Raw genomic sequence first — 15,619 nt, 5'->3', positions numbered from 1 at the left:
TATCAAATAGATCGTATATAGCGTGTAGTAGTACAATTTTTACTACATACTTGTTTTAAAAATTCTCTTGCAAACACTGTACATCAGTTTCATAGCATGCAGCTTGGGTTTGTGAAAGCTTTTTAAGTGTAACTGAACAATAGATGGACATTCAGCTATATGCATTTTTTCTGTAAACACCTGATTTAAAACCTGTTATTATTATTGTTGGCTGTAGTATGATAAATCCCTATTGCAGTATGTTTTATTTTGTTCATAGAACGCCCAAAAATATGCATTGGCTTACAAATACCCTTAAAGTATGTAATACATGCATGCTGAAGACGCACAAATAGAACACAGTCATTGTATTCATCCTTTGAAGGGATACTTTTATAGAATTACTAACCTCCAGCAATATCTCAGAGCAATTAATACAAAATTGAAATCGCCCGAGTTTTAAAAGTAGCTAACAGATATAAATAGTTTCCTGGTCTTACAACTAAGACCTTTTCTATTTATAAGTTTGAGTGCCAGTTTAGTACCATGACTTATATATAAATTGATTTAAAGGATACTTTTATTTCGTTGCAGATGTTATCGAGCGAACAAAACCATAATACAACCTTCTGGCGACCTCTCTGATGTCGCGCCTTTCGTAATACTTTCAACACGTGCGCACAAGTTTTAATTAGCCAAAGTCAACAGCCCCATTGAAGCGTGTAAGTCACCTTATATCTACTTACCTAACAAAAAAAACTGTCGACCGTTCTATATACTTAACTTAATTCAAACTTAACTTTAACTTTCAGACAACATCCGGTACCGCTTAGCTCAGTTATTGTGTGGACATTTCATCATTTCATCTCTCTGTTGTTATGTTTGCTCAACTAAAACCAAAATGTTGACATTGAGTTGAAACCCACACAATGAAAGCTCGCAAATGTTGGTGCAAAAATTTGAAGCATACGTAAAAAAAACCCACCCACACAGAACCAAAGCGCAAATCATTCGCCCCGTTGACCAGCAGACTTTATGGCTAGAACTGTGAGCCAAAAGCTCACCTGTTGACTGCACCTGTTCACTTATCGATGGGTGGAGGGGTGGTTGAGGGTGCAGGGTGTTAGATATTACTTAACTAAGCAACAAACCCACTCGAATCAATTGGAAATTAAATGTACAATTTTCTTGTAATTGTTCGAGCATGGGGCATGAAATCTCACAGGTTTTTCGCCCAACAATTTTTTTTCTTTAATTAGTCTCACATTTAAAATTCTAATGTTAATTTATGATTGAAAGTGGTCGTTGCCAGCCAACCTAGCCCTTCTATTTAACCGAGTCTGGGCCAGGTGTCGCTCTTGGCTCAAGCTGTTCGAACTGATTATCAGCAGTTGAGCACCTGGCTCTGATTCTAGCACTGACTAGCTGCTTTTAATGCAATTAGCCAACTGGGCTTGTATGTGGTCAATTGGGGCTGTAATAACTTTTAATTATGGACCAATCGGCATAATAATGTTCTGGAAGTCGCTTTGCATGCAAGCAGTGCCTCTAATCAAAAGCATCTGTTTCCAAGGTCAGTGGGAGCACCTGTCTATGAAGTTCTCTCTACACAAATATTGTATTTGCTAAACCAAAAGAAATGCTTAATACAAATGTATTCAGATGTTAGGTGCAGTCAGTGTTTTTCACCTGCTAGATAACCTATAGATATATATATTAATAATTCCACTAACATATTATCGATCAGGTTATGAACTGGAAGGGCATATCTCAGAGAGAACCTGCTTTCTTTAGCTGTCCATACTGAACATTTCTTTGTCCTCCATATGTCAATTTCTTTGTGACCTTACCCTTAACTGAGAGAGACGTAAAGTGGGCTCGTTGCTTTCCCTTAAGCCAAACGGTGGTCAAGCATGTAAATTGATGTATGGGCAAAACACTATCTTTTCAACCCCCGCACCACATTCTCAATGCACACATGATAGCCCTGACCTGGTCAAACCAGTTCTTGTTCTAATTAGCCACAGAGGCAATGGCAATTATATGGATTTGCTAATCACTTAAATTAGAATTTGCAACAGGTGCGCCTCGGTTACGCAACACAATGGGGACGGAGACGTGGTTGGGGGCAGCGGGCAGCGGGTAGAGGGGTGGCGAGGGCGCCAGACCAGTGTACAAAGATCTGGCTAACGGTTTGGCCGCAAACAGCAACGCCCTGAAATAAATGGATATGTATATTTATATAGTATATGGGTAGCTTGTATAAATATCACACCTGGCAGTTAGTATTTTTCTTTACAAAGGCAAGTCCAAGATTAAATAACTTAAGAGAGACAAAAACAAAAGCAAAAAAAAAACAAAAAAAAAAACAAAAAATATATCTCGCGATTAATTGGCCCGAAATGGCGGCCACAATGCCAACCAAATTGGATAAGCGCAATGTGTGTAAGTCATTGACTTTGATATTCAATTAGCCAAATACCAAATATTGTTCTAGCTGGTTCTACAATTGGCTACTGTCAAAGCCGTGGTCAGACTCGGCCTTGGCACTTTAACGCGCCTTTTAATTAGCCAAATTTGAAAATTCCAAATTGTAAATTTGAAATGGATTTGCCCGGCCGGCCGTTTTGGGCCAATAACGAAACGCGTTTCAGCTCGCAGCTTAATGTATCTTTTACAGCTGTCGTGTGTTAAATTGAAGCTTAAGTTAAGTTTTTTATTTTCTTAAGCAATTAATAAAAATGTGCTTTTAATTGCAAATGTGCATTCGACTTCCGGCAATTAGCTACCACATAGCCAGCAAGCAAAGCAGGTTCAATAAACTTTCAGAGCTCGTCCCAGAGCGTTTCCTGCAACCCTAACCCAAATAGTCACTGACTTTGACCAGATACCAAGTTCTGACTGCCAGCTGACTGACCAACTGATGGGCTGTCCAACGGCACGTATACCATTTGCTGTCAAAGTCAATCGTTACTCATCAGCATACTTCTTAAGTAGTCTCTGACCCAATTTAATACAACAATTAATGCCTGACATACTCGTAGCCTCAGCTGTTAGTCGCAGCTCAATTTTTTATGCCATTTAAACCACACAATTAAGATTTGTTAACACACGATTTGAAAGCTTATTATTTATGGCAGTGCCATAATGCTCAACTTATTTCCCACGTTAAGAATTTCAAAACGATGTTAAACTTATCATATCAAAATCAAATCGTAAGAATAATCTAAATGAAGAAATGTATAGATATGTACATAAAATACCCTGTAAACAAACAAGTTAATCCATGAGATATATATGTATGTCTTATGCTCGTATCTTTTCAAAGACCCTGTCAATTTACAGGGTTTGACGCAGTCAAGTTAGAGAATATATAAGCCACATTATCTTTTCTAAGAGTCAATCGTGTCAAACAGGGTATTTCTTAGACAAGCATTCTATCGGATTGAGAAATGATTCTATTCTATCCACACTATTAGAACGGCAGCTGGCACGTTTTTCATTTTAAGTATTACCCGGACCCGGTTTTATCGGTATTATCGCCCACATCCGATCAGGTAATAATTGTACTGCCAGCAATTAACACATTCGATTTCTATTAAGTCTGTCAATTATCATAACGATTGAGTTGAGTTGAGACTTTTGTAATTGCCATGTTATAAATCGGCGACACACACACTGAGGTAGGTCATGTTAACAAACAGCCGGCAAAGAATTATAAAAATATAATTTATGGATTGCCTATTAATACAATCCGTCAAACTTCAAACTGAACCAAATCCATGATCCACTTTTCTATACATATAAACATCCGTTTCGATTGAAAGGTTCAGGGTTAATAATTTGTTGCTAAAATCATACGAAGGCCTTATCATCGTACTTACCCTCCCTGCTGATCACATATATTCCTCCGAAGCAAATAAATATCTCGATAACTATTGCGTTTTGCGAATAAAGTCAGCTTTATTGAAGCTATTGCTTGAAATTCATTTTGTATAGCATATAATATCTGTATGTACGTATATATATATTTATATTGTTTATGAGTTCATTGAGTATGTTTAAGTATTTCTCTGTTTGATAACTTTTTACTGAATATAATTATTGTTCTTGCAGCCTGCTTTCTCGACAAGCATGGGGACCAACCTGCTGCCCTTAAATGTATATATTGTATAATATATATATGTGTATATGTGTGTATACCACATATATGTATATGTGTGTATATCATATAGTAACATTTAAATACTGTTAAATTGGTTAATATGTAAAATCTTCAAGCATTGATATTTAATTGAATGTTTACACTTGTTTTTAATAATTTTCAACAAGAACCAGCAATAAAATTGATACTACGATAATTGCGATAGATATTTGGTATAGAGATATTTGTTCCCGAAATTCTAGTTAACTCTTTTAATAGCTCTAAATATTTGTGGCTATATTTTTCAAAATATCGTAATTCTTTATAATCCATTACAACGATGGAAGTTTCAACAAACCATATTTTTGTAAATATTCATATTTTTTCATAATATATATTTGTAAAATACTGCTTTAAAATTCCCTTATGTATTTTTGCATGTTTTCAAATCGTTGTTCCCTAAATCGTTAACATATATCGCAATCTTATTAAATTCCACAAAATTATATTAATTTATCCCCTCGTAAATGTTACCTAATCAGAATCAGACTTTAGAGTATAATAAGAAATAGTTGCTGAAAAAATCAAAAAACTCAAATATAAATAAAAAAATGTGTAAAAAGTAATTTTTCAATAGTATTTTAAACTTTATTAATACACAAAACTTAAGATAAGTAAAATAATAAACTCTACATACCTACAATACAATACATAATAGTCATACAAATAATAATAATAGATAATAATAATAGTACACAATTGTAATATTGTCGCTTCCAGTTATTGTACAATGTAAGAAAATTCATCTCAACTTTTTCATCAAATATTTCATCCACTACAAGAATACAAATACAGTTGTATTTATATAGTGTATAGAATGCTAAACTGTTTTAAGCTATTGAATGTATATTTTGATCGCGTTCACATATATGCATTTTAAGTAATAGAATTATATGAAAATAATACAAAAACAATATGTGGGCTGAGTATACAGCGGTTGTATTGTGCTTTCTACTAATCTGTGTGCTGAAGTGTTTTTCTTTTCTTTTCTTTTTTTTTTTGTTTGTTATCTTTTGTTTCACATCACTTACAAGTCTAACGATTTTTTGGTCCAATATTATTTAGTGGGGGATAATAAATATGCAATGCACAAAGTTATTGTGGGTTGTGAATTGAACAATAAATGTGTGTATGGTGTGTGGTGTGAGGTGAGAAGGAAAAAATAAAACATAAAAGAATCCAAAACGAAACAAAAAATATGCAAGACTTGATTCAAAATTGCGGTGCTTCAATTCATAATTTTTTCAAAGGGTATGTGTGTGTGTGGGTGTGTGTATGTGTGTGTGTGGTATGTCAATTTAAAATTAATTTGTATAAAATGAGACCGTTGCACCTGTATGTTTTTCTTTTTCCTTAGGGGTTGTTTTTGTTTTTTGGGAGGATTGGTGTTTAGAGCATTTTGCATGGTTATTACTCTAGAATGGGCGCCGCAGCTTGGAAATGGCATTGGTCAAATGCAAGATCTCCGTATTCATCTGATGCACCAAAGTCTCAAGTTTGTCGACCGAGTCCAAGATCTCGACACGTTCGGTGTGTGGATTGAAGCGCACCTCGAATGGACGCGACATGGTGCTCACCCAGCGACGGAACTTATCCTTGGCATCCTCAAAGCTCTCGGCCACATAGTAGATGGGCTGATACTCCTGATCCTGATACGGCTGCACAGCGGTAGTTGCCGGCTCAAAAGCACGATGCTCGCACTTATCGCTGATGGCATGCAACAGCTCGCCGTAGGCACTCAAGAGCCCAGCGCCGTAGGCCTTGACCTGACCGTGTTCCTTGCAGAGACCGAACTCAACAGTGAACCAGTAGACCTGCCAACGACAAAGAGTAAACCAAATGCAATACATAAATACACCTGTTCAGCTAAATGGCCAACTCATGCATGCACTTGACAGCATGGCTAACGCCAGTGATTAAGGCCATAGTAATGAGACAATGGCAATTGAGTTAAGTACTAACCGTGGATAGCTTTTCGATTTCATCATCGGAGGCGCCCAGCGAGGCCAGTCCAATCTCCTGGGAGAACTGTGCGAAGCTAGGATCCGCCAGCAGCGGCATATGACCCAAGAGCTCATGAATGGTATCGCTGAAGGGAAGAGAGCAGAACAAAGGCAAAGGAAACGTGTTACAAAATGTGTGTGTGCACATAAAACAATTAGCCCCTAAATAATAGCTCAGCAAGTGCTGGGCTAAACTAATTTGCCAGCACAATCAAAAAGTTGGCCAGACTGCAGAAGCAGAAGCAGAAGCAGAAGCAGAAGCAGACGGAAACGGAAGCTGCTGCTTCGAGCCACAGCACAAATGGCTGGCAAATGCAATTAGAGGGCAGAGAAAGCTTTTTTCGCCTTTGATGTTATGCAAAACGAGTAGATAATGGGGGTGGACTACTTACGGCTCGGGTGTGTGGTACGGCGAGTTGACGTGACGCACATACTGGGTGCTCTGGAAGATGCGGAAGGCCAACGAGGCGAGGAAGTCGCGAGCCGTCAACAGACCAGCAGCTGGACGAAGTGAGAATCCGGTGTGCTTGCGCAGGAAATCGGACATTTCCTGCAACTGGGGCAGACGATGGTCGACAAAGATTTGCTCGTCTTGCAGCATCTGGAAGGCGGCACGATATTCAGCGCAAGCATGCTTGGGTGCCAGATCCTGAACGGTGCGGAAAACTGAACGCCAGGTCTTCACCTCGACATCGGTGTAGTTGATGTGTGGGATCGGATCTCCATACTTGAAGGCGAACGCGATTTCGGCAATCTCCTTGCGACGCTGGCGATAGACCTTATCGGCGAATCCAGGATGGTTCATGTCCAAATCGGGCTCATACTTGGTCATCAGATGGTTGCAGTTATCCAGCTCGGAGGCGTGCTTGGGGAACCACGGTGCCTTCACACTAATGTTGTTCTCGGCCAGCAGATTCATGCTGCTGAAGGAGCCAGACTGGCGCAGCGAACGGATCAATTGCAGCAGATTGCCACGGGTCATCTCCAGCTTGATGAGGACATCATGATCTACGCCCTCGATGCGCGATTGACGCGACTCCACATGCTGCACTGCGCCGTGGAACGTCTCGATCGCCTTGAGGATGCGACCCAACGAGGAGATGCCCTCCTTGAGGCGGACCACCAAAGCGGCACGCTGCATCGCCGACTCAGCCTCGGGGGACTCGGAGGCGGCATTAGACAGGACAATCTCGTCCTCGGTGAGGCCATAATCTGCAATTACATTGAGGTAACGGGAAGAAAAGGCAATCAGCAAAACGTCAAGCGGCTTTAAAAGTCACGTAAACGAATAAGTTGGCTACGTGAGGATGCCCCATAGCCCATAGCCCACAATAATATACCGCCCACTCATGATGCCACAGTTGGTTGCCATAGCGCTTAAGTCGAGCGTAAAATATGAAAAAAGGGAAATGCGCCATTTACCCTGTTGAATCTGGCAATCACAATCTCTGTGTGTGTGTGGGTGTGGGTGTAGCCTCTTAGGCGCACACTCACACACACACAATTGAAATCACAAGTCCAATTCATACACATAGCGAGAGTCGTATTGTCGCTGAGTGCTGAGCACTTTATCATATTAAGCACTTAAGTTCACGCCACACTCTGCCCAACTGTGGTACTTATATAGTAATACATATGTATTTGTGGCACGCCCATTCTTACCGTTCTTGGTGGGCACTTCATCATCGGCTGGCTCGGCATTAGTGTCAAACGGCGCTTCAGTTTCAATATCATCAACTAAACACAACGAAATAATAAGCATAAAAAAAACGAATATAAATAAAAAGGAAATCAAATTGGTGGCAAATAATAAAAATCATTTGCAACAGGCTGTGGAAGCGATAAGCACCTGCAACATATTCATCCTCAACGGGCAGCTCCAAGCTGGGCTGCTCGTCCTGCAGCTCGACTTTTTGCTCGGCGGGCACATGGTCGCCCTTTGCCTGCTGAATGCACTCCTCAAGCGAGGCGTCTTTAAATAAAATTAAGAAATAAAAAACAGGAAATGTTAAGGAAATCAAAATAAAACTCAAAAATAAGCAAACAACTCAAAGTGATTTCAAAATAAAATCTTTGGCTAGCTCTTACTTAAATCAGTATATTAGTGAGTTGAACTTACCATTTGCCTTGCTGCGTGCCTCCTCGAGGACCGTTTGTTTGTTCTGCTTGACCACCAGGCTCTCGAAGCGTGCATCATCCACGAGACTGCGGCGACGGGATGGATACCCATTCTGCAAATGAAGTTCAAATTAAAGTTGTGCTTTGAACAAAGGATATGCTACGGAAATTAGCTGTTCGACTAACTTTTGTGCCCCTGCTGCCCACCCACACACAAGCACACACACATGCAATGATGTTGCGCAATATGTGGCTTATATAATGAAAGTGTGGTAGGCACAGTAAACTTTGAAGCTGTGAGGTGTGTGTGAAAGCGAACAGACAAAAAAGATGTCAAAGATCGTTGACAAACTGAAGCCATTCATTCATTATTAGGCAGGCAGTGTCGAATGGGTTTTGATTAAGCTATTCTATCTGGCTTGCTGCAGACCCTAACCTGAATGTCCCAAAAACAAAAAAATATTAATGTTGACTGCGAGTTGCAGTTTTTTTTAATAATTTCGGGTTTTCACAGTTTCTCTTGTGGCTGATGAAAGACCTGGGAAGCCATTGAATCATCTTTATTGATTTCATATTTTTGTTTTCGGTTCGGACAACATAAACAGCAGCAGCAACAGCAACAACAATCAACAACAACATAAACATCGGCGTCGACAGATCAACAATGAGCGACGTCTGTGGTGTAAGTGCAGGGCAAATGAGGCGGCGGCCACTTTCACTCAGATCTCTCAAGTTGTCTCGAGTGTTTAAAATTGTTAAATAATAACTTTGTTACATTGTCATATTAAAAGCACCTGTATGACATATGTTGTTGTTCTTGGATGTGTGTGAAGCCATCGGCATCAGCAGGATTGTTTGTAGTAGGTCAACACAAATTTGATCAACTAGATTTGTCGCAGTTTTTTTAATTTCTCTGTTTGTTTGTGTTTTTTTTTTTGGTAAACCTTATGATAGTCACGTAGACCACAATTCACACATCTCTCTGTGACTTAGCTTGACTTATATACATGATCTTTAGGTCTTTAGGCTATTTAAACACTTACCTCAATACTGTAAGATTTCTTAATGGCGAACATCTCGCGATTCTTTTGAGCAGCTGCAACGGCCATCATTTTTTGTTTTGTGTGTTTTTTAACTTGTATTAGAAGTTTTGATTTAAAAAAATTTATTCAAAGTTTTTGAGCTTTGAATACTATTTTATTTTTTGATTGAATTGATTTTAGCAATAAGCACTCGAAATATTTAACACTTTCACTGCTTATTGGACTGGGCGAACGCTCTTGGAACTAAACTGTTTGCGTCTAGAATTTAGCCTGAACAGAAGAATTCTCCAAATCACAGCACGTTTATGGTTTTTATGTGTTTAATCTTTTTTTTTAATCCTTAACGCGACACTCGAAACTTTTATGAAAACTTTTCGAGGGGAGTTGGGAATTTCTGTTAAATCCTTTTTGGAATTTGGCTACAATTTTATTACAACAAACAGGGCAGCAAACTACTTGACCACACAGAGGGCTTGGCAAGTCTTTAGAGCGAATGTTAGCGAATCAATGCATACCCCAGGTTCAGTTGCCAGCGCTTAAATACCCCACAGACCCGAAGCAGCGACTTCGACGCCGACGTCGACGACGACCGAGACCGAGACCCAAGCCGACACCAGCAGCAGCGCAGAGCGACAGGTTTTCGCATGACGCGGCTGTGACGTAGACAGTTGTTAACCGAGCACAGCTGGAGCACAGCTCTGATTTCTGTTGTTGTTATTGTTGTTGTCGTTGTTGCTGTGGTTTTTGCTGCTGTGACTGTCATTGTTGTTGTTGCTGGTGCTGCTGCTGCTGCTGCTGCTGGTGATGTTGGTATTGCTACTGCTGTGGGGTTTCCTCTCACCAAAGGCAATAACGTCGGCAGTGGGTCGACAGCGGGCTTGCTGCTTCTGACTCGACCAAGTTCAAGTGCGGCAGCTAGAACGGCGCTTGGCATTGCTGTTGCTGTTGTTGCTGCTGTTGTTGTTGTTGTTGCCGTAAGTCATGTTGTTGTTGCTTGGGTTAAGACACAAGCGCGTGCGCAACGACAAAACAAATATTTGGATTTGTCGCGGTCTCTCAACGCGTCATTAAAAAAGCCTAAACAAGTCATAAAAATTATAAACAACACAAAATCCCAGCCTCAGCTTCAACATTGCGCATACGCCGTGTGTGTGCCAACCCCCAATCTCCATACACATACATACTTATACTTACAGCACACACACACACATATATATACATATATGTTTGTGTATTTGAAATATGTAATAGATCTACTTATAAGCGGATACCACTTATAATAGATTTGCTCAAGAACCAATTGGAAAGTCGAGCAGGAACTCCGTGGGGTCATTAGAAGGTGGTTGCCTACAGCAATTTTGATTAGATTTGAGTCTGGTTGAACTGTTGAATACTCTGAAAGTGGCATTCAAATTGTGGGGGTGCATTTGTGTGCCTTGCTTTAGCATTCTTGTTGAATGTAAAGAGAAGTGATGAGTTGCTGGCTACCAAAGATTAAAAACGGAATGTAACTGAATTGAATTTACAATTTGCTTTAATTGGAATTAGAAATATGATGTAGAATGCCATAGATATGATTTAAGAAGGTAAAGTATGCCAAGTAAGAAGTAAATTCTCTTTTCCTAATCTTAACACTATTATTGCAAGCAGAGTTATACCTGAAAGCAAAACCAATATACTCTGACTCTATTCAGTAGTATAATTGTCATAAAGGTATACTTAAAATTAATTTACGTAAATGTAACACATTAAAATTAATATGTATTAATATCAACACATCTGGCAAATTGTCAACAACTGTCTAACCGGCTAACTGGCTAAGTGACTGACTAATTCTAATTCCTGTAACCTGATAACACTAACTAATACACAGCAAAACACACACACAACCACACACACACACACACTTACACTCAAGTAGTAGTTGCTGGCGAGGCTGGTGTCTAATTGGATGCAGATCTTGGAGCATTTGAATGACATTTAGTTTAGAGTTTTAGTCTCGCATTTAACCAAATTCAGAGTTAGCAGCTCGATTTGCCATTGATCTACATTTGGAGTCGATCGAATTGTTGCACTTGCTGTTGCAAATGCGGTCATCCTTGCAGCAGGCCAACAAAAAAAGTCAGCAACTAGCAGTGCCGATGATCAAATCTACAGATTACATTACAACTTATCGATAATGAGCATTAATTAATGAGCTAATAAGCTATCTAATGACTAAGTGCCTTCATATAAAGTTATTAACATTTTTAAACGCAATGAACTTTTTACGAATTCGAAGATAATTGTACACATGTTGTTTTTCTAATAATCGAATGACTAAGAAAATTCGGAGGTGGAGCTGAAATATCACATGGCATATATCGTATACACTTAATGTTTATAGTACATATGTAAAAGGTCTCCCTAGTAAGATGTTAAATGTCTGACAATCAATCTAAAATTCTTTTTCTCCACATGTTGCATCAGCTAATTGTCAATCATTAACGCTAACTATCAGATGAGATGATCAACAAGTTATGCAATTCAAAGACAATTAAAAATTGGTTAGAATTATATCCAAATTAGAGAACATAAAAAAAAGGTAATTGCATATTCGATAGAACGTACTGAGGTACTCTGAAATTCATTTTAGTTTAATTGTCACTGATCTGATCTTGATTCCCTTATCAGCGACTCACAAATATTTATATTGATGTATCCTAGTTGTTATGACATCAAATCAGATCATTACTTAATTGACGGACTCTTTTAATGTGTTACACATTACATAACTAAACTATACTACCCTCAAGAAGAGGGTAGACAAATTACATATAATTGATATCATAAAAATATTTATGTTTTTTTTAGTATCTAAGCAAAAAAATTACATGTAATTGTTATAATAAAATTTCAAGAATTCAGTTCGTGCACTTTTTAACTGCATGCATTCAATATCCGTCCATATACTATACAATCAACGTGTTAGATCTGTTTTTTTACTTGGGCTACATAAAAATATACGTGTCAGTAGTATGTAGTTCTTCCGACTTTAATTTCTAATTGGTCTGCGATTGTTCTTTGTTTCGGTTGCCTAGTTAAAGCAAACATTTAAAAGCTACTGTTTAATATAACTTTTATTTAATATTTAAATTTAATTGTGCACAACTCATTCTAAAGTTATTAAATATAGTATAGAAGAGAACAGCAACGAATGCTGCTCGGCTCAAGGTTTTAAAAGTAACAAAATTGTAGAGCTAGAAACGCAGCCGGAGACTGAGAGTCGTGGAGTCGTTGAGTCGTTGAGTTGTAGAATCGTGATTCACAGCTCTGTGGCAGACAGAGAACCCATTCACTGGGATTTCCTTGTCCTTGGCCATGACCCTTTAACGGCTGACTGGCCGCAGCTTCTAATAACAGCCCAGTCCGGCCCTGTCTCCGTTCCCGCCGGGCAACTTGATCAACCAGTTTGTTTGTTTTATTGAAGTTTCATGATCAAAAAACCTAAACAAATGAAGTACAACTATGCAAGTGTGCCCCTTCTCACTCGTCTCTATATATATATACATCTATATATGTATATCTCTCACTATCCTCATCACTTTAATTGAAATTTTAAATTACTCCTTTGAGAGTTGAAGGTTGATTCCATAGCTCCGCATTTGCAATTTTCGACAATTGTTACATAAGACACATTTACACTACGAATTTGCCTAATGATCAATCATAAACATTAAAAAAAAAACCTTTTCAAACAAATTAGGTTCTATAATTAGCACTTTGCGCACAGGCCGGCAAAAGTTGGAAACTACATTTGAATTAAATTCTTTTTTGTCTTTTTGTTCTAATCAAAACTATAATAAAGTCATAAATGTTTGAGGCAGTCACGTAGTCCACCTTTTTATTTGACATGCCAACAAAAAGTTACGGTTTTACCAACCAAAATTTGTAGACTTATGTAGAGTATTTTTTTCTTTGTATTATTTTTATTGGATTGACTTGACCATCAATCATAATTGGCAGGTCTCATAATGAAAGTAGTTCCGTTTGGCCAAATTTTGGCATTGAGAAAGCGACATAGCTTGGGAAAGGAAAGGTGTAGGTTATCGATTCTACAAAAAAGTCGAGGAACTCTTTGAATTGTGGCCTTCTCAAGATCTCCTTTCTAGTTTAGAGGATTTCCTTCTCTATAAGCGAACGAGGAATGCTCTATTTTGCAAGTCTCTCATAACTTGGGTGCTTATTATGCGATCAGCATGAAACTTTCAGGATAACTAAGATCAAGTTCATGGTGTATATATATATCATTATATATTCCATTCAGGCAGGTACGGGGAAATTCTGTCATTGGATTAAATTACATTAACTACTGGATTTGCCCAATGAATGGCATTTTAAAAATCGCTTAACCTTCGCCTTCGAGTTCTAAAGTTCCTCAAGTCTATTGTTGCCCTTGTTCTGTGTTACTAAGCAACTTCCTAGAATAATCTTTTCTATTCTGCGTGCTTTTTTTCGTCGTCTTTTGTTGCAAGCTGCAAGGGCTATGGCAATGCTTTGTATGAATCGAAATAGAATATTATTCATAATTGAATAAGGTGCAATTAATAATACAATTAAAAATCCATTTTAAAACATTTTTATAATTTTTTCCCATTACTTAACTAGTATTTTTATTTCTAATCGATCTGGCTCACAATTATGTGCATTAATTACAAAATGGCAATCATTCGTTTTTTATTTTTGCTAATTATTGTATAATATCGAAGCGAAGTTTTGCTTTCCCAATTCACAGTCCCTGTTAACTGTCCAACTGGATGGTTGGGTGGGGCGTGGTGTGTTGTATGGAAAACACCAACTCACATATCAATAAACCCAGACAATCTCACAAATGCTATCTCACATCAATTAGTGCTTATCATCGAACTGGATTTCGAGAGCTGATTCACTGGTCAGCGGATGACGCTGTTTAACCAACAAATCGTTTTTATTTGAATATGCAAAATAGCACCGCGCACGCTTTCTGTTTTTTTGTTTTTATTTTGTTTGTGTTTATTATTTTGATTTGCCTTTGGACATCGTTGGTGGTGATTTTTGTTTTGATTTTGCGTCACGTGTGATTCTCACGAGATGCGGCAACAACAAAAGTCGGCAAACAGTCATCGACTTCGAACGAAAGATGTGTTTTTGGCCCACTTGCAGGGGAACTACTTATCCATACTACCACAGATCTTATAAATGACGTTAAAATTCATTTTGCTTAATATGATAATTAAATGACAAAATGCACATGAGGGGGATTCCGATATGGAAGCATATTAATATAAGTTAGCCCCGTGACTGTGATCCAACTGCAAATCTGTACATTATTTTTATATATTTATCTACAACGATTTGAGGTACAAATAATTACTTGTTAAGCAAATTAACTGGAAATTTTACAAATGATATAATATCATTACAATTGATTTTAAAGTTCACTAGATGCATATATAATTCTACGTAGAATAAAGGCACTAAATTACAAACAAAAATAGATATTTAGATTAGGTAAAAATAAATATGGGTTTTATTGCTGCAAAATAATTAGATATATTTAATATTTGTGAAAGTAAATACACATATAATGCATTATTTATTATTTATTATTTGTAATAATTATGTTATTATGTATAACAGCAAAAATATTTGTCAAAAAATGTTTTCCAATGAGCTTTAAGAATTATACAAAAAGGTTGACTTATTTAAAATAGGTTTGGAAATTTTGCAATATTAATTTAAGTTTCGAAAGTTTCCTATGGTTCTTGATAATTAATAAAATTCGCTTAACCACATATTAAGTTGAATGCTCGGCTGAATGGAATTTTTTTGAGTTCATTGATTTCTAATTCTTGGTAAACAACAAAATTCGCAGTGAATTGCTTAGTAGTAAACTATTTAATATTCAGAATAGCAAAACAAAAATATCATTAATTTAAATATAGTCTTGTTTTCTTAGGATAATCAACAAATAACAACCCATGCTATTTTTAAAGGAGCATGACTGTTTCGACAGATTGCTGAGTGTTTTTTTTTCCAAATTAGCGAAGATGGGGGACTTTTCTGGTGGTTTCTCAGTTTGGGCGGTGTTCACACTTGTTTTGTCAATTCCCTGTCTTAAATTTAGTCTGGTAAATTAATGCCTTTGCCTTACTTAATTAAGTGAAGTGCTGGATAAAATTTGCAGGGCGTGTCATGAACGTTGAATACATTATTGACTCTTTAGTCAGCGACCAAGTCGAATAATCAAACGA

General features: G+C 37.7%; 1 protein-coding gene across 1 annotated transcript; it reads right to left on the bottom strand.

Annotated features, from left to right (window-relative positions):
- Nucleotides 1-4,746: 4,746 nt before the first annotated feature.
- LOC6558407 (tyrosine 3-monooxygenase) lies at nt 4,747-9,860 on the bottom strand. Its single transcript, XM_001983313.2, has 7 exons — nt 9,348-9,860; nt 8,306-8,417; nt 8,036-8,158; nt 7,849-7,923; nt 6,579-7,398; nt 6,146-6,272; nt 4,747-5,997 (listed from the first exon to the last, which is right to left on the bottom strand). The coding sequence occupies exons 1-7, from the start codon at nt 9,414-9,416 to the stop codon at nt 5,599-5,601; spliced, it is 1,725 nt and encodes a 574-aa protein (XP_001983349.1). The 5' UTR covers nt 9,417-9,860; the 3' UTR covers nt 4,747-5,598.
- Between the last annotated feature and the right edge of the window lie 5,759 nt (nt 9,861-15,619).

Source organism: Drosophila grimshawi, unplaced genomic scaffold (genome assembly GCF_018153295.1).
Source record: "Drosophila grimshawi isolate 15287-2541.00 unplaced genomic scaffold, ASM1815329v1 contig_44, whole genome shotgun sequence".
Classification (NCBI taxonomy): Eukaryota; Metazoa; Arthropoda; class Insecta; order Diptera; family Drosophilidae; genus Drosophila; species Drosophila grimshawi.
Note: the sequence above shows the minus strand (reverse complement) of the source record. Positions and strands in the feature narration are given on the sequence as shown.

What these genes read in the sequence shown, in the direction of transcription:
- LOC6558407 (XM_001983313.2), bottom strand. Translation starts at nt 9,416, where the DNA reads ATGATGGCCGTTGCAGCTGCTCAAAAGAATCGCGAGATGTTCGCCATT. An exon ending in TGAGGATGAATATGTTGCAG is followed by an intron (nt 7,924 to 8,035) that starts GTGCTTATCGCT and finishes CGTTGTGTTTAG; the next exon opens with TTGATGATATTGAAACTGAA. An exon ending in CCGTACCACACACCCGAGCC is followed by an intron (nt 6,273 to 6,578) that starts GTAAGTAGTCCA and finishes TCTTCCCTTCAG; the next exon opens with CGATACCATTCATGAGCTCT.